The sequence below is a fragment of the Stegastes partitus genome, unplaced genomic scaffold, assembly GCF_000690725.1.
Source record: "Stegastes partitus isolate 25-593 unplaced genomic scaffold, Stegastes_partitus-1.0.2 Scaffold337, whole genome shotgun sequence".
In the NCBI taxonomy this organism is placed as follows: Eukaryota; Metazoa; Chordata; class Actinopteri; family Pomacentridae; genus Stegastes; species Stegastes partitus.
The window spans coordinates 477,542-505,491 of record NW_007578068.1 but is presented as its reverse complement, the minus strand read 5'-3'; the positions used below and the strand labels follow the sequence as shown (position 1 = coordinate 505,491).

The 27,950-nt window shown below is 41.3% G+C and overlaps 1 protein-coding gene across 8 annotated transcripts in view; it reads left to right on the top strand.

Annotated features, from left to right (window-relative positions):
• mon2 (MON2 homolog, regulator of endosome-to-Golgi trafficking) overlaps positions 1-26,362 on the top strand; it is a 37,156-nt gene extending 10,794 nt beyond the window's left edge. The window contains exons 4-36 of one of the 8 annotated variants that reach the window (XM_008284010.1): positions 2,373-2,504; positions 2,973-3,102; positions 3,311-3,408; positions 3,817-3,942; positions 4,108-4,302; positions 4,719-4,843; positions 5,582-5,721; positions 5,988-6,141; positions 6,948-7,138; positions 7,526-7,607; positions 8,217-8,398; positions 9,056-9,168; positions 10,259-10,363; positions 10,723-10,803; positions 10,912-10,985; positions 11,237-11,327; positions 11,470-11,571; positions 12,976-12,978; positions 13,839-13,949; positions 14,696-14,862; positions 15,043-15,205; positions 15,775-16,068; positions 16,221-16,419; positions 17,046-17,716; positions 18,216-18,359; positions 19,347-19,364; positions 19,916-20,044; positions 22,082-22,272; positions 22,354-22,414; positions 22,502-22,625; positions 22,875-23,082; positions 25,008-25,090; positions 25,597-26,362. In XM_008284010.1, coding sequence (XP_008282232.1) covers positions 2,373-2,504; positions 2,973-3,102; positions 3,311-3,408; positions 3,817-3,942; positions 4,108-4,302; positions 4,719-4,843; positions 5,582-5,721; positions 5,988-6,141; positions 6,948-7,138; positions 7,526-7,607; positions 8,217-8,398; positions 9,056-9,168; positions 10,259-10,363; positions 10,723-10,803; positions 10,912-10,985; positions 11,237-11,327; positions 11,470-11,571; positions 12,976-12,978; positions 13,839-13,949; positions 14,696-14,862; positions 15,043-15,205; positions 15,775-16,068; positions 16,221-16,419; positions 17,046-17,716; positions 18,216-18,359; positions 19,347-19,364; positions 19,916-20,044; positions 22,082-22,272; positions 22,354-22,414; positions 22,502-22,625; positions 22,875-23,082; positions 25,008-25,090; positions 25,597-25,760 — 4,851 coding nt within the window. In that variant the 3' untranslated portion in view covers positions 25,761-26,362. Of the gene's footprint in view, positions 1-2,372; positions 2,505-2,972; positions 3,103-3,310; positions 3,409-3,816; positions 3,943-4,107; positions 4,303-4,718; positions 4,844-5,581; positions 5,722-5,987; positions 6,142-6,947; positions 7,139-7,525; positions 7,608-8,216; positions 8,399-9,055; positions 9,169-10,258; positions 10,364-10,722; positions 10,804-10,911; positions 10,986-11,236; positions 11,328-11,469; positions 11,572-12,975; positions 12,979-13,838; positions 13,950-14,686; positions 14,863-15,042; positions 15,206-15,774; positions 16,069-16,220; positions 16,420-17,045; positions 17,717-18,215; positions 18,360-19,346; positions 19,365-19,915; positions 20,045-22,081; positions 22,273-22,353; positions 22,415-22,501; positions 22,626-22,874; positions 23,083-25,007; positions 25,091-25,596 lie in introns of all 8 variants that reach the window. The other 7 variants (XM_008284013.1, XM_008284008.1, XM_008284014.1 and 4 more) reach the window with 7 other exon arrangements.
• The last annotated feature ends 1,588 nt before the right edge of the window (positions 26,363-27,950 follow it).

Genomic DNA, 27,950 nt, shown 5'->3' with positions numbered 1-27,950 from the left:
GGTGTCTGTAATAACTTCCTTAAATGAAAAGGTGGTTTTATATAAGCATATGTGATGGGTGAAGTGGTTTTGAGCCCTTTTAACATCCATGCTGGTGTCAGACCTGAGAGGAGAGCTGTTTCCAAACTGGCAGTCTGGAGCTGCACAACTGCCTGGTTAATACACCGTAAAAGACTGATATTAAAGGCTTATTGAGCTACCCAAGGCTTTCTATATTTCGATGTCAGGCATTTATTTAATTATGCTGAAATAGGTTTCAAAGCTTCTTCCTGTGGAAGAGGAGGCATCGTGTTCTACACAACCAGCATAAGTTGGCTTTTAAAAATGTCACGACAGGCTACCGGGTGTCATTTTTAATCAAGTCTCTCTTTTCAGTCCATACTAAGCACATCTTGGTTACAAAAAAATCATTGCTATTATTCAAAGATATTTTTACCTTGGACTTTGGACTTTTTATTAATGTGGAATAACTATTTCTATGTGCAATAATCAAAAATTCAACTGTAGGTAAATGGTAGTATTATTATTATTATACTACAAGAGTAGAATGTACATTTAGATTTTGTGTTTAGATACATTTTATTTCATGTTAATACTCTTGTCTATATTTTTATTATACATTTTATACTTTTAAGACTTTTAAATGGGATCACCTGTAACCAAAAGCAATTTCCCCTGTGGGTGTCAAGAAAGTATTTCTGATTCTGATATTTCTGAATAATCAGTAAGCTATAATATGTTAGAAAATATTTTTTTAAAAGGCACGTCCCTATTTACCAGAGCCCAGTGTTGTATTTTTGCATTGCTTATGTTACTAAAAATGCAAACCTTACAATATTTAGACAATAATTGTACAAGAATAAAAAACAAAAAAATCTTCACATAATAGAAGCGGAATCATTTTGGATCTATAAAAGATCACGAAATCTGATCGATAAAAAAATACTGATGTTGAATTCACTTGTTTTATACAAATTGTCAGTTACTCGTTTCAGCGCTAATCTGTGTCAGACTTCACATTTTGCATATCTTCACACCTCAAAGATGCTGGCGATGATAAATGTAGTTTCACTGTGGGTGAGTGAGGCAGATTTTCTCAGCAAGTTTTCGAGTTAGTCTTTGTTTCCTTTTCATCCTCTTCCAGAGTTCTTTGTCCTTGTCTTCGAGTGGTTGTTATCACACTTTAGGACCCGTCAAACATCTAGGACACACTTCACATATTCTACAAAACACACACACTTTCTGATCCATTGAACATTGTATTTCTCTCCTTCTCCGTGCGAGCAGCACTCCCCCTCATAAACTCTGAACATCAGCGTTTAAAGGCTGAGGGCCACATAAAGACAAAGCCAAACTCCTTTCTGATTCTTGCGGTGCCACCAGAGAGAACCCTGAGAGACATTTTGTCATGTAGAGAGAATGCAGAGATAGTCAAATGTCATTTTGTTTCCTTGGGGAAGGGAGAGGAATCTGTTCAAACGTCTTGAAAGAAAATACTGTAATAGGACAGAACAGACAGTGAATTACCTCTGACTGATGGCACCGGTAAAGGCATCTGATGGAGCGGATCACCCCCAGAACAAAACTGTCAGCATTTCAAAATCCTGGCATCAACCTTTGCAAAAACAAAGCAAAAACATTTCTGCATGGTAAAATGTGACAGAAAACAAGGTTGTTGCTGTTGAATGATGCTTTGACATTCAAGAACAGAGTTAACTTTGACGCCAACACCAACTGCATCCCTGTACAATTGGTTGTTAGCTGCAATGTAGTATAAAATTTTGAACTGAGAAAAAAAAAGGCCTGGCTAAATCCTGCAGTATCTCAAATGTAGCTGTGAATTACGAGCTAAAACAGAATTAGACAGATAATAGTAATAATACAACTGTTTGGCAGGTTACAAAGATTAATTGATTATAAAAGCAAGAGTCAAAAGTTCACCTGTGACTCCAGCCACTTGGTATAAATAAGAACAGCTCACGGGGGGAGGATGCGTGTCGAGTAGTTTTATTTTGGACAGCTTGACCCAAGAAAGGACATGAGTGTCACCTACTGTCAGCATCAACATTAACTGGCAGCTAGATCTGTTGTTTTTGAACTCCGATGTTGTGACCCCTAAGCAGGCACTGCCAGCTGCTTCCTACAAGTGTGTGTTTATGTGCATGTCTGTGATTAAGGGCTCTGACTTCGGGCTGAACTCTCACTTTTTTTTTTGTTAGAAGCTAGTAATTCTGGTGCTGCCTCCCTTATTCAGCTACAAGTGTGTGTACTTCCACACAACAATTCAAATGTACAGACACTTTTTTTTTACTTTTTTTTTTTTTAAATGAAGATCATTGCTTCAGTCTAAAGCGTTCTTGTGTCCGATACAGGCAGCGGCGGGGAACATCATCAACATGTTGTGGCAGCTGATGGAAAATGGTTTGGAAGAGCTGAAACTTTTACAGACGGTCCTGGTCCTGCTCACCACCAACACAGTTGTACATGATGAAGTACTTTCAAAGGTATGACGCCGACACAATCATACATCAGGCAGACTGTTTATATTTATACATGTCCTTCTCTTTTGTATCTATATACTGTATATGCACACTCAAGCAGATATCAGTATAAGCCACTCATTTTCCTCAGTGACTCATCTTCTATGTATTATTAATCTGTCTATAATATTTTAGGACACCCAGCATTTTTGATTTGTGGTGTCCTTGCTCCAGTGTGTGCAGCGTCTTAACTCATAGTCAAATTATATGAACTATCAGACTTAATCTGTTCACAGTGTTCTTGTTAAATGTTACTGGGCGTTGGTATATTCAAAAGTACAACTTTCATCTACTATATGAAGATACTTACACCTAGAGTAACCAAGGCCAAAGAACATTTTATTTAACCCCTCTTGAAGATGGACCTCATCTGCAGTTCGGTTTATACTTTATGCATATGCTACATAATACTTACGTTTTGTCCTCATCCAGGCCATTGTCCTGTGTTTCCGCCTCCACTTCACCAAGGACAACATCACCAACAACACAGCGGCCGCCACCGTCAGACAAGTCGTCACTGTGGTGTTTGAGAGGATGGTGGCTGAGGATGAGCGTTTTAAAGGTTAGAGGACACTGGTGCTGTTTGAAGGAAATGCGCAGTCCATACAGTGAAGGAAGGTTTAGTGTGGCATTAAAGGGTCGTTCAGTATCTGCAGATAAATTTGATGTTTGCAGCCACAGTTAAATTCTCAGTTACTGAACTTATTTTACTCTTGTATTCTCACTGAGTTGTTTAAGTATGTAAAATATCAATTCTATTTAACCTCAAGGCATTGTGGAGCAGCCTCCTCCTGTCCAGGGAAACACCAACCGGAGGTCCGTTAGTACTCTGAGACCCAGTGCCAAGGATGCGTACATGCTGTTCCAGGTACATCCACCAGGAGGCGATCACCCTCCACACAGCGCCCTCCTTCCATCAGCGAGACTGAAACATTTTGACTGTTGAAGCTGGTTTCAAAACATTGCTCATGATCTCATCATGTGAGGCCAAGAGACAAGAAATCAAAATTACTGCCAACCTTATTACCTTGAATTTTGGAGTTGAAAATAAGTAAGAACTAACAGCTTTTAAGTATGCAATGAACAGAAATTTGCACAAAGTGACTCAATGCTCCCTTGTGTCTAAGTCCCATGTTATTTTTCACCCACGCTGCACTTTTGTGTGATGATGCTTATCCTCCCAGCAGAGCTCAGTGAATGTACTGTTTCAGCCGCTGTAATGTGTGTAGGACATAATGCTTCATTGTTTTGAATGCTCTTATGTGCCTTCCTACAGGACTTGTGCCAGCTGGTGAATGCTGATGCCCCCTACTGGCTGGTGGGGATGACAGAGATGACCCGGACATTTGGCCTGGAGCTGCTGGAGTCTGTCCTCAATGATTTTCCTGGAGTATTCCTGCAGGTACACGCATTCTCATAATGTTATGGTCGATGTACCAGACACAATTATACACCTTAGTGTATTCAATTAAAATGCTCTTCAATGAATAATGAATCTTGGTGTTAGTAAATATTTCCATGCTTGATCCTATCCCAATGCCCTTTGCTTTCTTTGTTTCCTACTCAGCACCAGGAGTTCAGTTTCCTGCTGAAAGAAAGAGTGTGTCCCCTTGTCATCAAGCTCTTCTCCCCCAACATCAAGTTCCGACAGGGCAGCAGCAGCGCCGCCTCACCTGCCCCTGTGGAGAAACCTTACTTTCCCATCTGCATGAGGTTACTGCGCGTGGTCTCAGTCCTCATCAAGCACTTTTACAGCTTATTGGTAAGGGACCAGTCTGCAGCGATGGTCGACTGGCCAAAACTTCTGTCCGATGGATGATTCATGTCTGAGGGATTTTCTCGAGCACAGAGCTGATACACTTAATTGATCTGGCCTGATTAGCATCGGATTAGCATTGTAGTAGTTTTGTCTTAGTTCTGCATCAAGCACTTTAATGAGCTTAGCTGCATTTGAGTAATTCAGCATTGCAGCTGTTTTTATTTAACTGTGTCCTTTTCAAGTCTTGAGATGGAAATTTGTCTTGTTGCCCGTGTCCGTCAAGAAGAACTTACACATTGCGAGCCTTAGAATAGCTTCCTCAAAGCCTGAAGGGATTCAGGGATTTTGCCTGACAGTCTGTCTTTGTTTAGCTGGCCAAATGTTTTTCCCAGTCTGATATGTGTATGTTTGTTTTGCAGGTGACTGAGTGTGAGATCTTCCTTTCTCTGCTAGTGAAGTTTCTGGATGGAGAGAAGCCGCAATGGCTGAGAGCAGTGGCTGTGGAATCAGTCCATAGGCTATGTGTGCAGCCTCATTTATTACGGTGAGTAAATATAACTTTTAGTTCAGGAGTCTCAGAACTTCAAAATGTTACTTTTCCTTTATTGGTTAAATATTACCTTTTTTTTTCTTGTACACCTGCACTGATTAAAAAAAAGAAGACTGAATTTGGTCCTAATATTGCTGATAATCTCTCCTTAATGACTCTTCAATTAGAAGCCAAACGCTGCAATTTATCTGCTCATAATGGCTGAATGTATCTGTAATTACTGATTTATCTAAGCTAAGGAGATCAACGCAATACAAATTGGTTTAAATGGAATAAAAGAGTATTAATTATGACACTAACATGGTTCTTTTAGTATCGCCATTGGTCAGGGACTCAGTCTGTTTATTGATCTCTTTGATTCATGGTGAAATGTCTGCTCACTTTTCAGACTGGCCTAAAATTTGGCACAGATGTTCACTGTTGCACAAGATTGAGATGATATTTGCAGGTTAACATGCCAGTATTTAACATTATTTGGAGTTAGCGTGCTAACAGCCACTATTTACAGCAGAGACTGACAAAGTGAACCTGATGGAAGTTGAGCCTGCCAGTCGAGCTTAGTCTGATGAATTCTGAGCGGAACGTCACAGCATTCAGCTGAGCTTGAGCCAAGCAGAGTCTGAATGATGTTTTTCGTAGTATTGTTCTGCCCAGTGTCAGCAGTTATTTGGCCAGTTTGTTGTTGTGTCTGATCTTTTATCACAAAGTTGAGAGTTCTTCTCCCTTTTTCAGTTCATTCTGCCAGTCGTACGACATGAAGCAGCACTCCACTAAGGTATTCAGAGACATCGTCAACGCCCTGGGATCCTTCATCCAGTCTCTCTTCATTGTCCCCAATGCGGGCAATGCTGCTGCTGTCAGTGCACCTGCCGGTCAGTTGATTGATTTTTAAGAGTAATCATGTTTGGCGTTCCTGAAGCTGTAAATTTTCACTGAACATTAAGCCACACATGTCCATAAAGTCTTGTTGATGTTAAAGAGATGTGTGCAAATGCATGTGAAATTCAGATTTCTGAGAAGGCTTAACAGAGATCTTCTTTTATACATGCGTATTCTGGTTAAACAGGAAACTCAAAATGACATCAATACACTTGATGTTTCTTTATCTTGTGCACTCCCCTACCTCTTTCCTCTCTAGGTGGGTCGGGTTCAGGGGTCCAGGGCACAGCACAGGGCGGCCCAGGGACGGGAGGGGTCAGCGGCACTCTGACCACTCAGGCAGCGTTTGAGTACCGTGGAACCTGGATCCCGCTTATGACTGTTAGCGTTCAGGGCAGCGCCAAGGCAACATAGTAAGAACTGTTACTGGTTATACTTCAGAAAATTACACTTTCTGACTCCCTTTCTGTATTTTCTTTATAATGCACATATATAATTCCTGTCACACAGAAATAGAGCAGGTGAACAGCTGTAGGAACAACCGAGTCTATGCTGCAAAATAGCATAAATATAAGTAAGTTTGCAGGATTATTGTTAAGCTGCATTCTGCGAGCAGTGATACAGACTTTTTCTCTAAACCACAGGGGATCATAGTAAGGCAGAGATCAAAGGCACTATTGTCATTAGTCTGTGGCATTTCACAGGGAAGCAAGGTTTAAAATACAGGGAATCACATTAGCCAGAGGCCTTCCTGTAACAAAGAGGTGTTGTTTAAATTATCCTCTCCGGCAGTAATGGTGTGTATTTGCTGTAATTAGGTTTCTTGCTGGTAGTTTTGAAAAGCAGGATGGAGTATAGCATTAAGGAGCGTTGGGGCTCAGTGATACAGAGCCTCTGAAAAGTATTCACCCAAGTTAAGTGAATACTTATGCAGTCACTTATTTTTCTATTTATATTAATTAATTAATTCCTACGAGAAGTCTGTTTTCACTTTGATGTGAGTCTTTTTTTTTGTAAAAGTCTTGTTGAAAAAGCTAAATTCAATTGACCACGATTCAGTGTTGAAAAGCAAAGGTTGAAATATTTCATGCAACATGTCGACATGTTAGTAATTGTTGTAGTGAGGTGCTATGTTTGGAAATTTTCTGACAGAAAATTCAGTACATACCAGCAGTTACACTTATCTCACTTCATTTGTTCCGTCCATTTTTTTCCCCAGTTTAGAGATGCTGGACAAGGTTGAGCCTCCATCCATCCCAGAGGGCTATGCCATGTCAGTGGCCTTCAGTGCTCTGCTTGACCTAGTGAGGGGCATCACCTCTATGATTGAAAGAGAACTGGCCATGGAGGAGGAGGCAGCAGCTGAATTCAGGGAGGCACACCCTGACCAGGAATGGAAGCCACAGCCTGGTGAGAATAATCAAGAGGGGAAAGTTGTGAAGTGGAAGAAAATCATGCTCTGATTGTGCAGTGAAATGTTAAGAATAACCTAAAATATAAACAGAGAAGTAGAGGTGTAGTTTGAACAGGTGCAGCAAACTGAAAAGCAGCATCTTTGGGGGGGAATTATGTGTCTGTGCAAACTGTGCAAATATATTTATAAAATATGCATTTTACTCCATGATTGTTAAAGCAATTAGGATCTTGGATGGCAGCACTTCTATGACCCCTGGTGGTTCGGTTTATTTGTGTAGATCTTTACATTTTCAGACTAGGTAGAAAAATAAACCATGCTGTCCAAACTGAAGTGGAATATTTCTTGAATAAAGCCAGTAATAGTCTGTTTCTCTGTCTCAGGAGCCCACCTGGTGTGGGAGGAGATGGTCAGTGCCTGCTGGTGTGGTCTCCTGGCTGCTCTGTCTCTGCTGTTGGATGCCAGGTAAATACACCCACAGCCTGCTCAGAGAGGATTGTTTTGTAGTCAGCAGTCGTGTTATGTGTTTACATTAGTGATTCAAGCAGGAGAGAGTTACCTAATATTACACATACAAAAAAAAATGTTTTCACCTCTTCAGCTATATAGTATGCAAATCAGTTGACAGTGTGTATTGTGAATGGGTTACGTTTTATTTTGTGCTCCAATAACTTGTAAATTGCTCAAAGGAGGGTAACTTGGGTTTGAATTGTTTCCTTGTAGTGCTGTGTAGACTGAATGACTTAGGAGGCTATGTGCTGCAAAATAAATGCATTTTTTAAAATAAGTAGTTTGAAAAAAATGTAGTTAACTAGCAAGTTTGCTATTTTAAATTCACAATTAAATCTATAGACTGAGTTTGGACACATCACACATTTTCTTGTTTTCCTCTGTGTTAAATAATAATCTTATCTTTCTTTGAATAAAGGTCCAAATCATCCCTTATGGCATTTATGAAGACATTACCACTTACTTAATACCACACGCATGCCATGAGAAAATATCATACTAATGTGAGTTCCAGACTAGATTTATTTATTTTTTCTTTCTTCTGCTTTTGTCCCCTGTGTTCAGCACTGATGAGACGGCCACAGAGAACATCCTCAAAGCAGAGTTGACCATGGCCTCACTGTGTGGACGTCTAGGCCTGGTGACGCCCCGTGATGCCTTCATCACAGCTATTTGCAAGGCCTCCCTGCCACCACACTACGCCCTAACTGTTCTCAGCAGCAACGCCGCAAACCTCTCCAGCAAAGGTACGGCTCTGCAGTTGACTACTGAGAATATCATTTAAAGCTACACAGACAGCAGAGTGTGCGCTGCACCTCACAAGAGGGACTTAATTGCCCCCACAAATACAACCAAAATTCCTGAATAATACTACAAACCATTACAAATCCCCCCCTCTATCACCCTGAGGATGGCCTCTGGTCATGTGTGTTTATGTTATATTAATGAGCACCTCTGATCCCCATATGGTTAGATGTGCTCAACATGTAAACTGTTGGCACTCTGCCTGTCCCTGTTGCCCTACTCTTATTGCATTAATCCATAACTTTTTACTGTGGCTTCTAATTAGGAACACCAAGGAGAACGTGTCTGGGGAATGTAGACGTACACACACAGCTGCTCTCAAACCAACTGCTCAGACATTCACTATTTGCATATCAGCTTGTAGAGATAAAGCTGGCAAATTGGGTCTTGACTCACGATGGATGTTTGCCTTGGAGTTAATTAAGAAAGCTTTTCTTGCATGTCGTAAGCTTGTTACAGAATCTGTTTGTGTGTATCACTGAACCCCATAGAAAGACGAGGCTCCTGTGTTTTTGCGTGTGTGTGTGTGTGCACGCGCGTGTGTGTGTGTGCGGGCGCGCTCACATGCACATGCATTTGTCTGGATCTGTTTTCCGCAGCCTACTCGATCCAGGGCCAGAGTGTGCAGATTATCAGCCCCTCCAGTGAATCCCATCAGCAGGTGGTGGCTGTGGGGCAGCCACTCACCGCCCAGCCCCAGGGCACTGTGGTGGTGAGGACACACACACACACACACACACACACACACACACACAGTTTTGAAGAGGCAATGGTTACACTTGACATTTAATATTTTAATTCATGTAACAGTTTTCCAGAATGAAGGCTTGTGAAGATTTTGTAATCGAGACAAATTATACAAACAATAGTCTTCCAGTAAAGAGACAATAGTGGCAAAAAGTAGCCAAACTGTTGCTGTTGGGGAGGATACAACCTCTCTAAAGGAGAACTCTAGTCATGACCAAAAACACAATTGAATCCAAATCAAGACAAATTCATAAAAAGGGTGATGCCAAGTCTAAATGAGCTCCAAAGTCAAGACTGGAAAAAACGCTAACCAAACCTTGAACAATAATTTAGGTAGCACTCAATTCAAACTTGTAGTATTAATTTAGGAGTATAGTATATATAATAAAACCGTGTAATTAATATGATATATTTGTATTGTGTACATAGACTATATATAGAATCACTTAAATGTCTAATTCACAAACAAGCAGTCCCATCTCAGCTTGTTTCTCTGAGCAGCTACACACATACTCAGGTAAAAGCAAAGCTATTTGTTTACCAGGCTGTAGGTGTTATTAATATGCATAATATGCACAACACCCACTAATAATACCCTCATAAAAACAGAGACTTTGTTTCTCAAGGCACCATTCAGGTAAGGGACAACGGTTATTAACACAGGCACGTCAGGCATGCTTGTGCATCTAATTTCCCTCAGGGGCAATAACATTTTAAAATACATGCGCAGTGACCTTGACCCTGACTTGGAATAATGATGCTGCAATCAGAATTTTCCCCATAGTAATGTTAATATATTATTGTTGTTGTTGTTTTTTGTTAGCTTTACACTGTGCTCATGTATTCCCCCTCCCTCTCTTGTAACTGCAATTCATATAGTTGTGACCAACATTATACTGCATGACTAATGGATTATAATTTTAGACAGACAGAAAATTTAAGCTTTTTCTTCTACTTTCTACATAATGGACTGTTTTGATCAAGTGCATTAGATAAATGCCTGGAATCATTTGCATTTAAACGTACTGTATTATAACCGACTGTTCCTCTGTCAGCTGACTGCCAAGAACATCCAGTGTATGCGAACCCTGTTGAACCTGGCGCATTGCCACGGGGCAGTTCTGGGCACCTCCTGGCAACTGGTACTGGCTACACTTCAGGTAATGCAACCAGCTAGTACCACACATTGACTTGTAGCTACACACAAGTATGCACACAACCATAACTAATTAGACACGGCACATACTGTACATATCCATTACATTTACGCATGCATAAATGTATACTTGCACTGTCTGTCAGGGAAGAAATAACTGCCAAGAATAACTCTAACATTATATCACTTGTTTTTAAAACTGTTTGTGCTTTGTGCAACTTTCTCATTTACATATCTTCCTATCAAGTGTGAACAAAAAGCTAAATATCTAGCTGGACATTGGTATACATTTCAAGACCTTCTCAGTTGATATAGATTTAGTTTCTATTCCAGCTCTCCATCTTCTTTACTTTTCTCTCCCAGCACTTAGTGTGGATCCTGGGGCTTAAGCCAGGGGTGGGTGGTGCCCTGAAGCCTGGTCGAGCAGTGGAGGGGCCCAGTACAGTGAGTCTTCTATTTAAGCTCTGTATTTAAGCATTAATTGAGACTCTTTGCCTCTCAGCTCATTGTTAAAAGAGATGATCTAAGTGTCTATGTCTTTGACCCGAACAGGTACTGACCACAGCAGTGATGACAGACCTGCCTGTCATCTCCAACATCCTGTCTAGGTTATTTGAGAGCTCCCAGTAAGGATCAATCTTTTATCTCTGAATATGAGCACTCAGTATAGAATCTCCAATTACTCATTCTGATGCTTTTAAATAGATATCCTTAAAAAAAATCTTCATAAATATTAATTGAACAGCTCTGAAGAATACCGTATGTTCTTATAGAGAGAGAATAGTGGTTCCTGTTTAAAATCTCCTCTCACATTTTAATACTAAGTGAAATATACATATGTAATCTATCTGCAATGTCTGTTTTTTGTGTGGCTTAGGTACCTGGATGATGTGTCCCTGCATCACCTGATCAATGCTCTCTGTTCCCTCTCTCTGGAAGCCATGGAAATGGCTTATGGAAATAACAAGGTAAAGAGTTTCTGCATTTCACTAATGTTCAGGATTCTTATTTTTTTTAATCATGATTTGGTTAAATCTCAGAAAATTTGATAACTTGCATTTGGTATACAAGGTATCCAGTATTTACCTACTGTTTCTGTTCATATTTCAGGAACCATCTCTATTTGCAGTTGCCAAGCTGCTGGAAACTGGCCTGGTGAACATGGATCGTATTGAGATCCTGTGGAGACCCCTGACAGGTCATTTATTGGAGGTAATTTCTGCTTTCAACTTAAACAAATGAGGTGTAGATGAAGGATTTTTGTTCAACAGTGTCATTGTGACTGCACTTCGTTTAAATGACATAGCAGAAATAATACACCAAAAAATAAACAATGAAAGATAAAGTTCTTAATAAATGTGGTCTGATTTTTGTCAGCCAAGGTTGCTGACAAAGCTTACCTTCTGCCACTTTGAATATGTAATTTAATTTTCTGGTTATGCTTTGATCAGACATGAAGTCCTTTCATTTGCTGATCTGTTACATGAGTGATCAGGTTACGTTTTCCAAAGCTGATGGTCTCATTAGAAATCTCATTGAAGATTTGGAACAAATCTCTCAAAATAATGAATACCAGAAGTTAAAAGAATGTCAAAATGGTGTAATTGGCCCTTTCATTCTTTTGGATTATTTTACCGAGTGCTAAGGCTCTAATAAGGACATTTTTCCACAGAGACTGGAGCACAAGAGCCCCTTAAGTAAAAAATAAAATTATTTCTGCAAGCAGCTTCAGTCAAGTGACTTAAAGGAGAAAAATGGTTGAAAATACAGAAAAGGTGAAAGTTATTAATTTGTGTCACAGTTAAATAAATTCTGAATGATGGGGTTTAATTTGTATTAGATTGAAGTGTGTGAAGGATTTTTTTCATTGTTCATGCGTTTCACTTAACGCTGTGATGTGTACATTGGTTCAGTATATTTGCACGTTCATCAGTTCCTAATGGGCTGCTTGCACATTGAAAAGCAGAGCCAGCAGGAGGTTCAGGTGCTATTCACTGTGAATGAGAGCCGTACCCCCTGCTTAGCTCAACAGACTCAAAAAACACATCCTGCTACCGCACCGAAGAAAGTTGACAGAGGCTCAACTTAATAAAAAAATTCACTGGCGTAGAGCGAGCAGCAGCCAGGCAGGAGCTAATTGCCATGAACGAGGCTGGGACTGTCAGAGGATTGAAATGCTAACCTGACTTGAGAGTTTGGGCATCATTGTGCCTTTAAAATAGTTTCAGCAAGGTTGAAAGGATGTCCTGAGACTATGATGTTGTGTACTCAAGAAAAAAAACTGTACAACAAAACACAACCTGTAATACGATACAGCACAGCAGATATGTCAGAAAAAACCTAAGCCGCTAAAGTTAATTTACATGCTCTGCCCAACACCCAGAACTACAGATTCATTAAAGGCCACCCATTGCCAGCTGTTTGTATCCATATGTGTGAACTTGCTGTAACAGAGACAGGGTGTACTCTGCACTTTTTGTAGTCGCTAGCAGTCATGTCCTCATATTTTTATGAGAAAATGCTCTTTTATATATCTATAAAGGTGGTTGTTTGGAGGTTCTTTTCTCATTTTCTTTATCTATCTCCCCTCTCTTTGCACACCTGTTTGTTTTGCAGAAGGTAAGCTCAGATTCTCTCCTCTATAAAGATCATCTTTCCCCATCTATCTTGTTATTCCAATCTGTTTTCTTTCCCTCTCAATCTGACGCTTACATGTTGGGAGTTGAGAGGTCGCTATGTCAGAATGTGTCCACAGTGCGTTTGCTCCGCTGTCACTGTTTGATCCTGCATTACTGTGCGCACTTTGTCAATGTGAAGCCCTGATTTGTCAAAGAAGCAAAATCTAAAGCTGTACCTGCAAAGTATGCTTAGATAAAATGCTGGATATCTTTCTTTGCGTGCTTTCTCAAATTAAGTGCTATGTTAAAGAAAATGTGCTAATGGCATCACCTTTCCTATGTTTTTTTTTTTTTTTTGCAGATGTAGATTGTATTTAAGACTATGATGAAAATGTGAGACTTTAAGTGGATGCACATGGATTATCTGGGTTTCAAAAGCAGTACAACTACAGTGTCTACTTAGCAGTCTGTCTTTGTGCAAGACTGCTTTTCCTCTTTAGAATTTAAAAGTCTGATGCCATAAAAATTCAAATGAGTTTAGTAAAGAGGGATGATTGTGATCGAGCTAAAATGTTTTCACAGGGATTCTTTAGGTTTTGTACCACACTGTTGTACTGGTTTCTGCTCAGCCCGCCATCTCCATGTGCATCCGTACTTCCATGATTACATTGTCTGTCACAGCATAATCTGTTGTCACAGGGGATCCCAGTCGCGATCACGCAGTCTGTGGTTTATTTCACCTACTTGTTTCACGCCCACCCACTATGGCCACTGCTGGGAAAAACTGCTCTGAATAGCTTTTGCATCAGATCTGTCATTGTGCGCACGTGTCTGCATTTGTGTATGTGATGTGTCCTGCAGGTCTGCCAGCACCCAAACTCCAGAATGAGAGAGTGGGGGGCTGAGGCATTGACAGCGCTGATAAAAGCTGGCCTTGCCTATAAACATGACCCCCCACTGGCCCAAAATCAGGTAGGAAACACCACAATCATTTATGATCAACACAAAACAAAAAAAACTAAGATCTGCTTTAGACAGTTGTGTGACAATGTTGAGGACAAACTAAGCTACAAACCCCCCTTCAAAAAAAAAACCAGAATGCTTTTCATTGTTCTGAGGATTTCTGTATTTTATGAACTTTGTAGGGACACTGGAGTATTTTACTTGATAGGTGCACTGTTTGTCTTTAATGGGTTTCACTGTAATGCTGACATTTGAGAAATCCCTTCCACTGTAAGTCATGACAGATAAGTGTCTGCCAAATGCTTAAAATGTGAAAAACAGAAATGCTACAGTCGTTTTCTGTTGTCACTCATAAACACAGAGCCCACGACCTTCACCTTCGTGAAACAGATAAAGGGAATTGCACAGAGCTTATCTAAAAGAGGGCAGAGGAACTGTGTGACGGTTAATAGAACAGTGCAGACCCATAAAAATAATAACTCTCCAACAGAAATGCACATTATTTCTTTATGGCCTTTCCCACTGTGCACACAAGCCTACCACTGTATGTTGCTGTGTTTAAATACTGTGTTTCTAAGTGCAATGACACAATACGTGAAACAGTGTGTATAAAATATGCTTATTGTCTGCCAGATTTTGATTCTATTAATTGTGTACAATGCAGCATTGTGATAGCATAATTTACAAAATAAGAATTAACTGTCAGTTAACAAATCAATCAGTAGCTTCCTCTTTTAATCCCCAAGCGGCTGCAGCTTCTGTTGCTGAACCCCCTGAAGGAGTTGTCCAACGTGCTGCATGCAGACATTCGGCAGAAACAGCTCGAATGTGTGCTGCAGATCCTCCAGAGCCAGGGCGACAGCCTGGGGCCTGGATGGCCCCTTGTTTTGGGTGTTATAGGAGCCATCCGCAATGATCAAGGGTAAGAGCACATGGGAGGTTTTATATGACCCATTTTATCACTACTAATATTTCTTCTTTTAAGATAAATGCAAATAGTTAACTTCCTAAACCATCCTAAAATCCTTTTATATCCACATTTACACTGCAAATATTTCAAGAGACTAAACCAAAGTGTGCCATGTGTCTTGTTCCCCTTCAGCGAGTCATTGATCCGAACAGCCTTCCAGTGCCTGCAGTTGGTGGTAACAGACTTCCTACCCACCATGCCTTGCACGTGCCTCCAGATCGTAGTGGATGTAGCCGGCAGCTTTGGCCTCCAGAACCAGGAGCTCAACATCAGCCTCACGTCCATTGGCTTACTGGTGAGATTACAGATGTCTTGCCTTTTCAAGCGTTATCTTATACACACAGGCAGGAGTCCTGCAGATGGTGAATGCTCTGCTCTTACGTAATGCAACTTTTGATCAACCAGAGATTTTGAGAGGCCACCAGTAGAATGATATGATGTAACTGGTAAATGATAAACAATGACAGAGAAGCATGGCTATGCTAACAGATAATATGACTTGTTTGTTATCGAGTGACATGGTGGTAACTTTTCTTTTCAAATATGAATTTTCCAAAACAAACAAAGTGTTTTTAATATGATAAAACAATTACAATATAACTTATTTCCTTTTTTGCATGATTGTATCCAATTTAGCAGCACTCAGCTGCTCCACTGACACTTTATAGATACTTTGTACAGTATTCAGGACATGAAAAGTGTAATATTGACCTGTGGTTTGCTGTATTATTTCTCTTGAAGTGTGGCAGTTCCTCAGAGATTACTTTATTGTAATAGATAGCCTAACCGCTAGAAGCATCTTACCACCTTTCCTCCTCGATTTACGCCCCTATTCTCTATCCCCACTTCCCTTTTTGCCCATAGTGGAACATTTCAGACTACTTTTTCCAAAGGGGTGAAGCCATCACACAGGAGCTGGAGAGGGAGGAGGAAGCGCTACAGAAGCAGGCTCAGGAGAGAGGAGAGACCCTCAACAGGCCTTTCCACCCCGCCCCTCCCTTCGACTGCCTGTGGCTGTGCCTGTACGCCAAGCTGGGAGAGCTGTGTGTCGACCCACGGCCTGCTGTGCGTAAAAGCGCCGGGCAAACATTGTTCTCCACCATCGCCGCCCACGGAACCCTGCTGCAGCAGCCAACATGGCATATTGTGGTCTGGAAGGTAACATGCTAGAATTTGTCCTTGTCATTAGATTGTGTTATATGGCAGGAGGTTGTCAACAATGTTATTACTACAACAAACAAAAAAAAGACACATTTTCTGGCACTTCTAAACTGAATTTTTTGATTAAAATATCTTTGTGTTACCTCTAGGTATTGTTCCAGTTGCTAGATTGTGTGAGGACGTCGTCCACCACGGCGGACAAGGAGAAGATCGAGTCCGGTGGCGGGAACATCCTCATCCACCACTCACGCGATACCGCTGAAAAGCAGTGGGCAGAGACGTGGGTGCTGACACTAGCTGGGGTGGCACGCATTTTTAACACGAGGCGGTATCTCCTTCAGCAATTGGGTGAGCCCACACACAATGTTTGTAGACACTCAGTTTGTGTGTCTGGTATACATGTTGAAACATATTCATAAATCTGTGCCCAGTGTAGGAATAGTTCACACACAGTCTGGCTTTTTTTACTGGTGTACTGCCACTCATTTAGTTGCGCCTCATGTGGACAGGATTAATATTCCAGGGAGATATGAATAATAGAACATCTGCTTCTCATTAACTGTATTCGACTCACTCGTTACAAGAGGTGGCTCATAACATACACCACCTTCCCAACATAGTACGCATAAAGTCACTAAGATGAAGACTGCCTTGTTCTACATACAACATAGATATAATAAATAACTGAATAGCTGGCAATTACCTCATTAAATGGGCGACCCAAGGATGGTTGTGCAGCGTTCAAAGTGGTCCTAATAACCATATCAGACAGATCAGGATACAGTGCTAAAAGGCTTAGATGCCTGCAGTTGTGGCCATAGTTATGGCTACGTGGCCCCTTTGAACTACTCGCTGCCTCATGTTGGCTTGAAACCTCATATATCAAAGTGCTAAATGTCACAATTATTTCCAGTTGACACATGCTGCTAATTGGCAGCCTCACACTGTGCCATCCTTTCGCTGTGTATCTGCAGGGGATTTCTTTGAGGCCTGGGAGGTGCTGCTGAACCACATCCAGTCGGCCGCCTTGAGCAAAAACAACGAGGTCTCCCTGGCCGCTCTCAAGAGCTTTCAAGAGATCCTACAGATTGTCACACCTGTTAAAGACTCGGACAAAGCAGGTGACGCGCTCGCCGCCATGGGCGTCCCACCAGTGCTCATCGACCCCCTCTCAGCGTCCGGCCCTGGCAGACCCCTGGTGCGTTCAGATTCGCTCGTTGAACGGTTGACGCGGTACAATGGTGCTGAGCTGCAGGCGCCCCCGCCAGGGGAGGAGTCAGCGTTAGAGGACTCGGCGTTGTGGTGGTCTGCGTGGAACACGTGGTATCGAACAGGAACGGACAGCACAAGGCCGCCTAGTGGCCCAACAGAGAAGCTCTCCTTCATCCCTAGCCAGCCCTTCCTCACAGCATTGATCCAGATTTTCCCAGCACTCTACCAGCACATCAAAGCCAACTTTAGCATGGAGGATCTGAAAAAGCTAGGGGTCATCCTCCATGGGGCCGTGTCTGTGCCTATCAGCAGTGATGCCTCGCCCTTCATCCTCCCCTCGTACACTGAGGCGGTACTCACCAGCCTGCAGGAAGCTGTGCTCACTGCGCTGGATGTTTTGCAGAAGGTGGGGAAGGAAATGGAAAAAATAATGGTAAAAAATATATGTTTAACATATGAAATACAATACTCTTTGCAGCATACAAATCATGTCAAGATAAGGGCAGGGTTCAGTGTCATGTTGACTTTGTGCTGTTAAATATGTACAATGTAATTTTCCACTTCAAACCCTGAAGGAAGACCTATGTTGTCTATCATCCCTCTCGCTTTCTCCTTTCATTTTTGATTATTCTGGCAACTTTAATTTATTTATTCAGCCTTGAAATGTCAGGAAATGTTAAAAAGGTGCTCATTACAATTTCTCAGAGGGGATATCTTCAGATTGCTTATTTAACCAAGCCATCATAAAATGTTTACATTATAGTATAAATTCAGTGTTTTTGAGAAAGCCTTTACTCTCCCTGTCAGTTATCTATTCCCATTTTGTATCATCTCAGCCCAGGAAAGAATGTGTCAGTCTGCTAAATTATGCAATATGCAGTCCCGTGGTGGATGTCAGCAGTGTTTGTTCCTCCCTTCCCTCCCTGCTGCAGGCCATCTGTGTGGGCCCGGAGAACCTGCAGGTCATGTACCCAGCCATCTTTGAACAGCTGCTACTTTTCGTGGAGTTCTCCTGCAAGCCTCCTCAGTACGGCAGGATGGAAACCAAACACGTGGCCAATGCCAAATACAACCAGGTAGGAAATTAAGCTGGCTGTTTGACTGCTCGGTTTTCATTTGCAATTTATTTCTTTTTATAGTTTTTTCATTAGAATGTTGGATGGCGTACACTGTTATTCATCGCTCTCTTCAGCCATTCTCAGCAAAATCATGCCTCTTATCTGATATTCATAAAGCACCTCCTCTCCCTTGCCCCTTCAATGGAGTCCTTATGAAGCCCCTATCGTGGCTCTTCATGAGATTAACAGATTCTTCTGAACCCTCATTTGTAGCCCCGAGCCATTGCTTCCTCAGATTTCCTCCCTCATGATTCATCTTGCTGGCAGCATGCCAGAGAAATGTTTCACCGCTTTTCAGTTCCAACATAGTTCATATTCATTAAAGAAAACTTTAATTTCCAACGCACCAAGTAAGCCTGAGCAACGCTGCTTAATTTCTGAAAACAGCAGAGTATTTTCACAACATTGTTTCAGTATCGGTGTCTTTTTATTTCTTGTTGTTCTCGGAAACTACAAGTGGCTTGCCATCAAATTAGAAAATCCAGCAGATGCTAATTATGCTCACAATGCTGAGAGTTGTCTTCATCCAACACTGGCAGACTGGTATAGTTATGCTAAGAAATAGTCACCCTACATACTTCAAGTCTTAAATCCTGACTGACTGTTAGTCCTGCATGTAGGCTACAGCCGTATGTGGGGCATTGTTGTTTATCTGAATCTGTTTAAATTGTTTAAGTGAGATGGTCAAACAAAATTCCCACTTAGCCAAACAGATGTTATGGGTGGTCTTTATTGCCTTTTTGGCTTGTATCCACTGTTGTCAGATTGCCACTGAAGTCCTTGATGCTAGGAGTGAGTGTTTTTATTTCCCCCAAATCGGTCCTGATTGCTGAATCTCATTAGCCAACAAGCCACTGCAAATTCGATACAACTTCAAAACAACAGTTTAATCGCACTCTTCTCTCATTCTGTTTCTTGGAACTACTCACTGGATAACCATTTTAGATCCAGCTGTTTGCACCGGTGAGTTTCATCATCTCTTTCAGCAACCTCTGTAGTTGTACTAAGCTGTGCTGAATGGTGATGACCTACCCTCTGCGGCAGATGAGATATCGGTCCGCATGGTAGGCTCTCGCGTCTCATCTGCGTCTCTCACTCACTCCATGCTCCCCCCTTCTCTGCCTGCCACTAACTGGTGGTGATGCCTCTGTGTGCACAGTCCTGTGGAGTCCATTATCAGTTGATTTTTTTTTTTTTGTGATTTTTCGTGACGTTCATATGCACACGTGTGGTTCTGTTTTTATTACTTAAAGACACACTTTGTAGAATCAAGTAACTTGTGCGGCTATAACATTTCAGCATATAAGCTTAACAAAAGCCATAGTGGACTAATTGTCACTGTCACTTTAAATACATTTGTGTGCTACTTGTATACTTAAACATATACAAAGTGTGCCTTTAAACCCTGCTTTGAATGTGGATCTGCCAAAAGTTAGGGATAACAGTTCTCAAATTTATTAGACTAATGCCCATCCCTGTTTTTTTCTTTTGTTAAATGTTCTTTCCCCCCACAGGCCGAATGGGTTGCCTTAAACTATGTGCCCTTTGCTGAGCGCTCCTTGGAGGTGGTGGTGGACCTGTACCATAAAACAGCCTGTCACAAAGCTGTCATCAATGAGAAAGTTCTGCAGAATATCATCAAGGTATTTTCACAAGGACGGGATGTTCATAGCTTCCAAGGTCACAAAAGTTCTAGTAAACATTTGGAATTAATAGAAATTCTTTTTTGTTTTTTTGTCAAAACAATACAAACTTTTTTTCAGATAATAGGAACCTCAAAACCTATTTTCAATACCAAAGCACTTGTAATGTTTGTTTGTAATCTGCATGTCGGTGGGGAACGTTTCACAGTTAGACTGGGGGCAGCATTAAACGATGGGTAAATTTTGTTTGGCCCAGTAAAGAAGCGGGACATGTTAAGTCTACTTTTTGTAAAGGACTCTGTACTGGCCACCCATTGAGTCCCAATTATTGTTGAACCCTGTGTACTCATAAAATGTGGTAGTGTGTTTTTATAATTTAAATGGTAAATTACAGAATTACACAGGGCAGGAAACTGCTGTTATATCTGTGGGTTGAAACTTTAAGGCAAGTTCTGGCATACCCGATTACTTGCGATTTTTTATTTTTTTTATTCTATTTAGATCTAGAAAGCCTAAATTTGGAACTACAATGTGGCTTTTCTATTAAAGTGGCTGTAATCAAAATGTTTGTAACAGTGGGTGAAATGTATCTAAAAAGGGCTTCCTCATAATGACAAACCTTCACGATTCTACAGTTCGCCTGAGCTCTCGTGAGCTTTTTAGGATTTTCTAACTCATTGTTTTGGTTTTCGGGCCAACAGCTTGACTCATTGGTTGTCTTTGGCCTCAACAGGCAGCTGCTTTCATTCATTATGTGGACATAAACACAATGACGCTAATCTCGCTCTGTGTCCTGGATGTATAAATGAGCCAGTATCTGCTAACATGTTTTTCATATTAGCTTTATAAGGTGATAATATGTCAGTGTTGTGTTTACAGCTTGTTGTGCTGCCTGAAACAAGCTAGTAAGGAATAAATGTTGTAAGTTGCATTCCAAGAGGGTGGGATGAGGGAAAAAACAAGCCCAATGACATGCAATTAGTACATTATATTTTAAAATCGCTAGTTAATTCTGGGAGTCTGTTCATCAGCCTCTGGGCAGATTTCACTTCTCTCTGACCTGACACTAATTATCTCAAGACTATCGTTGCAATATTCTGTTTTTCTGCATTGTTGTGAATGAGATACAGGAGCTTTAACAAGATGACTTGAATACCTGTTTTTCCTGGCTTGGTAGTGCTGATTTAAATAATCGGGCAAATGTAGCCTCGTGTGGTGGCAAGAAATGCCGACAGAGGGCCTGTTTCTGATCAACTTTGTCACTTTACTGTGCATACGTAGAGCCTGCACATCAACAAACTCTGTCCTGTGAATAAATCTTAGTGTATATGGATTCAATTACGTTCTATCTGACAGACTTTTCTTGGAAAGTGAGAACTTAGCTTTCACACGCACACAACGCTGTATCGATGAAATGATATATTGTGCAGCCATAATGTGAAGTGATCTTGATGCCCAGTATTTTCCAACCGTTTTCCGAATGCAATCTATCAAACGTTGAAACATTTTGTTGGTGGAACTCAGAGAAAGGCTTAGCTGCTTAAAGCTGACAGACTTGAATTTCTTCCACGTTTTACACCTGCATTTAACTGCTCTTTTCCCATAGTGTGTTTATAGGAAACCCCAAACTGAGGAGAGTTAATTTGCCAAGGAACTATTCAGAAGGTTCCCTATAGACAGATCCAAATCTGGCCCCCACCCTTATTTTGGCTCCAAAGCAAGAAGGCGATACTTGTAAAAATCTCAACCTTGGGGGGACCCAGCTGTTCTCGGAAAAGAGAAGACAGTCCATTATTTTTTTGGTTTTGAATTAAATTTCAATAGGACCTCTGCTTGGTGTAAAAATGTCTTGAAATGCTGCTTTGAAGATACGATGAATTTATCTTTCCACATGTCAGTATAAAAGAAACAAAGGTGAAAAGTTTGGGGTACTGCTGTCAGTTTTAAAGATTTATTTGAAGTCTTCCTCTGTGTTTCAATCTCACGATCTATTGTTATTGCTGTCTCTTCTTTTTTCTATTTCCTTTTACCCTCAAGACTTTAAGAATGCCCTTAGGTCTGAAGTATGCCTGTCCATCAGAGAGCACCTGGAAGCTCGCCGTTTCATCTCTACTCAAGGTGCTGTCTATCGGACTGCCGGTGGCACGGCAGCACGCCTCGTCTGGGAAGTTTGACACTATGTGGCCAGAGCTGGCCAATGCCTTTGAAGATTTTCTCTTTACCAAAAGGTACAGATTTTTAAAGCCTTAATTCAGACTTTGCAAAATTTAGACATTCTAAGAGGTAAGCTGAATCTGTTCCTTTTGCAGCACTCCACCAGATAACCTGTCCATCCAGGAATTTCAGAAGAATGAGGCCATTGATGTGGAGGTAAAGGTTTGTTCTTAGCATCCAGTAGGATATGTAAAATTGTCTTCAGAATTTCTCCACATCTGCTTTGTGTCCTTCTCATTGTAGGTGGTCCAGTTGATCAGCACAGAAATTTTACCATTTGCCAATTTCATCCCCAAAGATTTTGTTGGGCAGATCATGACTATGCTCAATAAAGGCTCCATTCACTCACAGTCTCCCTCATTCACAGGTAATATGTGATTTTGGCAGCTAAAATAATTTGACTTACTTGTATTACTGACACTGGTTAGACAGCAGGGTCGCCGAGTGTCGGAACAATACTGTAACCATTAAGTTCTTGGTTTAGTTCCTGTGGTTTATCACCAACAATGTCCTCATGTCAAACTCTTTTTGTGCTGAGTGAGACAGTAAAGTCTGCTCTGTCCACTCACGGTAAATCGCTCTGAAATCTAATATGGAAATGGTTTTCTCTCAACAGAGGCAGAGATAGATGTGCGGATGAGAGAGGATTTTTCTAAGGTGTGTTTTGAGACATTGCTGCAGTTTTCCTTCAGCAACAAGGTGTCCACCCCGCAGGAGGGCTACATCTCTCGCATGGCACTCTCTGTGCTCCTCAAGAGGTCCCAGGATGTTCTCCGACGCTACGTAGAGGATGAAAGATTGAGCGGAAGGTGCCCCCTGCCCAGGTAAAACCACCACACGTGGATAACCTTGAACATGGTTCACATGCTTTGGCGAAGAACACATTTTGTTTTACCTGTAGCCACTAGAGAATTTACAAATACACAACCAGGTCCACTCCAGTTCTGTCCATGTGTCCAGCATTGTTCTATCAAAATGTTCAGCGACTGCATGTGCACATAGCAAAAAAGGTGCCATTTTCAATTGCAGTCCACTTTAAAGTAGTGTTCTTGTGCCGTGATACACTGCTCCCAGCACTCCTGCCACGCTTGCAACCCTCCCGGGAGGTCTGGTTCTGTAAGCATGTCAAGTATCATCTGCAATGAGCACCGAATCTCCTTCACTGTGTGGTTATGGTAACGTGCATGTCATTTTGGGAAGAGGAAAAAGTCACAGTTAGCCAATTGTCGCAGGTAGGGAATGACATTTGTGTTGGTGATTCAAAAAAATCTTGCATGATCACCACACTGTCACCAGGCGGTCTGCCCAGTTTCAGCACACAAAAGTCATCATGACACAGTACAGGCACCAAATTTTGCTCCTCAGACATCTCAGGATGTTACAGTAGAAATCAACATTGATGGATGAATTTGTGGTGCACATTGAAGAAAACAACAAGCATGTAATTGGCGTGTTTCTAATCTTGTATAAGGCGGGCTCTCCCACTGCGAAAACTGCTGTTTGCTCTGTGGGTCTGAGCTGCAGGTAAACCTCTCGTCACCTGTGATGGTCCTTGACATGAAGGCTGGATCATCCCGGCTGCTAAAATATGATGTTTGCCCTTTGCTCCAGTTTAAGGTCCATGGTGAAATTGCAACCATTCACCTGCCAGTGGCCAAAAAACGCATGTAACACAGGACTCAACACGCAATCCTGATTCATGGCATTTAGTGTCGTCACATGCGTGCGACTGTGCTCCATGTCACGGCCGAAGCAGCTTTTTGATTGCACCTCGTGTTTCTCCAGTTGAACCACATTTTTTGGCTGCTATGAATTTCGCGATAGTGTAAGCCATGGCCGAAGGTGTCATGTTTTTGGTTTGTTTTTCCTGCTCTTGTGAATGCGATATATCAGAAATGCCTTGAGAGGATTTCCTCAAATTTGGCAGCAACATTTCTTTGGACTGAAGGATGAACTGATTACAATTTGATGGTCAAGGGCAGCTGTGAACTCACAAACCGCATTTTTAGCCTAAATAAGAATTCATTTTACACAGATGTCTAATAGGCTACAATCAGATGAGGTGATGACATTTTATATAAGGTAGCCTTCACTGTGACATCGACATCCACGTTTTCCGGCCAGTAATCAACATCACATCTCTGAGACAGAAGAGGAGATTGTGGCTGTGTTTCACATTTGGTTGGATACTGAATATATCTTCTGTGTCGCCGGGCAGAACATGTGTGTGAAGCATCCACGGTTTTGGATTTGAAGCTTCTTTGCAGCAGGAATTTGACTCAGTATTTTTGTTTTTTGTCACTGCTGCATGTATGAGTATTGACAGACATGGATGTAAATTGCAACTTGACTAATTTAGGTAACTGCTAGGCATAAATTCTAGCTTTCTGGAGCTCCATAGGGGGGCCTCAAAGAGACAGCAGCTAAAACTGAGTGTTTCAGACAAAGGTGAGAAGAGGTGCTGTAGCAGTGTACAGTATAAGAAGATAAAATGTGTTTTTTGAACAATAAAGCATATAAACATATTCTAGCAGACCACAAAAATAAAATTGTGAACTTGTAAAAGAGCATAATGTGGACACTTAAATTGTAACTTACTCTGTTATGGACAAGTTTCTAATTTCACTCACACCCATGATCTGATGTCTAATTTAATTGTTAGCGCTCCCCCTCTGTGCTTGTCTTTTTCACTTTCCCCCTACTTCTGTGTCTTTGTAGCTAATGAAGCTTTTGGTCTTTTTCATTTTAGGCAACAAGTGACAGAGATTATCTTTGTCTTGAAAGCTATCAGCACTTTGATGGATTCACTTAAAAAGACACAGCCAGAAAATGGTGAGTATCAAACTGTGTCAGTGATTAAATGAATCTTGGAAGGACAAGGAGGCGTAATGAAAAAATACAATTAAAAAAAATAAAAAATCCAGTAATGTCACCATAACTACCATCTATTCATTCCTGATAAATATGTCAGAGTACAGCTGGGACTGTTTTTCAGACGAGTTTTATTTCCAATCTGGGTAGAACTATTTACATTTCCAGCCAGGTCAATTACACGAAATGATGTTCTTTCTTTTTTTTGTGACTCCAATAGATTGGAGCGAGACATTCTGAAATTACGTTTTTGAAGTGCCCTTCAACATGTTTGCATTATATTGCCCTTTATTCTGAGGCAAACCTCATTTCCATATGCCTGTGGGGAATTTTATCAAGCAAATTATTGCTTTGATTGCCTTCAATCACAATTCATATTCTCTTCCTTCCTCTCCCTCCCATCCCTGCTCCTCCTTTGTATTTTTCCCCCCTCTTGTTCTGCTGTTCTTTTGTTTTACCGCCTGCAGTGGATGGCAACACATGGGCTCAGGTGATTGCCCTGTACCCCACACTGGTAGAGTGCATTACGTGCTCCTCGTCTGAGGTGAGCTCAGCCCTGAAGGAGGCCCTGGGGCCCTTTAAAGACTTTATGCAGCCACCTGTCTCCAAAGTCCAGAATGGAGAGTCCTGACCAGGCTCACTCTCAGCTCCTTGTTTTTATAATGAAGAAATCTTGAATGTGTCTTCTTCATCTGAGCGCTTCGCGAGCGCACGGACATGAACTCCACATGAGTCCCCATCCACGGTGACATGAAGCAACCCATGGTGAACAGAGATCCAAGGCCGCCTCAGACCACGCTGATGACCCCGACCTTCATACGCATCATCGTATGCTTCTCATGTGAGCTGATAACGCATTAGCCCCTTTCCATTCTCATACAGACTGGCTGCACTCGCCTGTTAACTACAGAGAATTTAAAAACAAAAAAAACAAAAACAAAAAAAAAACATTGCAGTGTTGCCTCTGGGTTTAGTTTGTTTCATTCTCCTGAAGAGGCTGCGTCGATGTACAGTGTGTGGTGATAGTGTTGATGATGTAATTAAGAAAAAAAATGCAAAAACTTGGGGCTTTATCGATCTTAAAAATGAACACTTACTTTTGCAACATTTTCAACAGTGAGGATTTTATGCAAGAAAACAAATCTTACTGTAACATTCCATGTCATCTTTAGCCAGCCATCTGAGAAGGGATGTATGTGTCTGTATAAAATAAACGGGACAATTCTACAATCAGCTCTGTGCCGTGAGTGTGCTCAGTTACAGTGGCTTTTCTCCTGTTTTAATGTTGGGGCTGGTCTTTTAAATGAACAAACTCCTCTACAGATCTTTTTGCAGATTCACAACGAACAAACCAAAAAGCCGACAATAAAAGGAAAAAGCTATAACGCCTATTGCCAGGAGGTGGTGCAAGTGTAGCTACAACTACTTCTTTCCCCTGTAGGTGGCGACTCTGAGGCGTCTCTATCTACAGGTGTGCTGCCTTCTTGTGCTGTGGGCCACTTGGCATGTGAGGAACTAGTTTTATATGAACTGAACAGCGCTCCCATGGGGGAAATGTTCAGCTTGCTAGATGTGAATTAGTGAGTTTGTGATTTAGTGACAAGCCAGCGCTACTGAATCTGTCAGGCTGAATCACAGGGTGTTTAAGTCAAACAGGAATATTTCAGAATTAATTAATCAGTTAGTCCAGCAACTTGTTTTAAATAAAGTTGTCTGGTTTTGGTTCTCAGATGTAGATCTTGGATTAAATGCTTTCCTGAGTCCTACATGATAATGACTGGATGGACAAAACACTATTTCAAGACGTAGTCTTGGACTGTTTTTCTCTGTCATCTGACATTTTATAGACAAGCAGCAGAATAGCTGATAATAATGGAGGCCTGGGTGATCAAACGATGGTGATGTGTACCGTCATCAGTTGCAATATTGCAACTGTTTGATAGAGTGTTTCACTTAAATGCATAGAATAGAATACTTTATTGAACTGTAAATTTCCCCCAATGGGGGATCAATAAAGTATTCTATTCTGTTAAATGCATTAGATGCTAACTGCCCTGAAAACACGTAATTAAAAGTTTGGTTGCATCAACAATGGATATGGTTGACGAGAGGCTCAGACGGCCACAGACTAGCGCACCTCGGGAGACCTGCATAGAAGCCTTGTTAGAGAGGGTGAAGTGGTTGTGTTTGAAATCATTCACTCCCTACTCATATCTATATAGTGAACTATTTAGGGAGCACCTCTGCAAAGCAACATTTCAGACACTACTCGAGCTATTAATTACGTTGCTCGCTCGCCACGATTAGTGCCGTAGCAGCATAGTGTAAACACATCAAATTCACGGTTTATTGCATCGCTAAGTAACAGATAAAATAAAATTGAACAAAACATAAACGGGAAATTACTTACATTTTAGCGACAAGTTTTCATGCTCTCGTTCATCTAGCTTGCATTTCCTTTCATGCAATGCATGATGGTCCATGTTACTAGTGACCATAGGCTGTATGCTACTTTTCACGGTGCATTGTGGGATATTTCGTGTGCACTATATAGGGTGTAATATTTGTAACAACATTTGGACAGCACTACACAATGGCAAACACCCTATATAGTGCACTATGTAGGGTGTAGTGGGGGGATTTTGGACACAGTCAGGGAGAAGTGGCTGCATCATCAGGGGTTATGATGGGCTGTTTGTTATCCTGGGAGGGAGCATTGTTGGGGTTGTTCATACAACCAAACTTTGTGTTTTCATTATGAGAACCTGCAGTTTCTCCCCCCCTACAAAATGGACTGTACAATCAAACAACACATAGAACC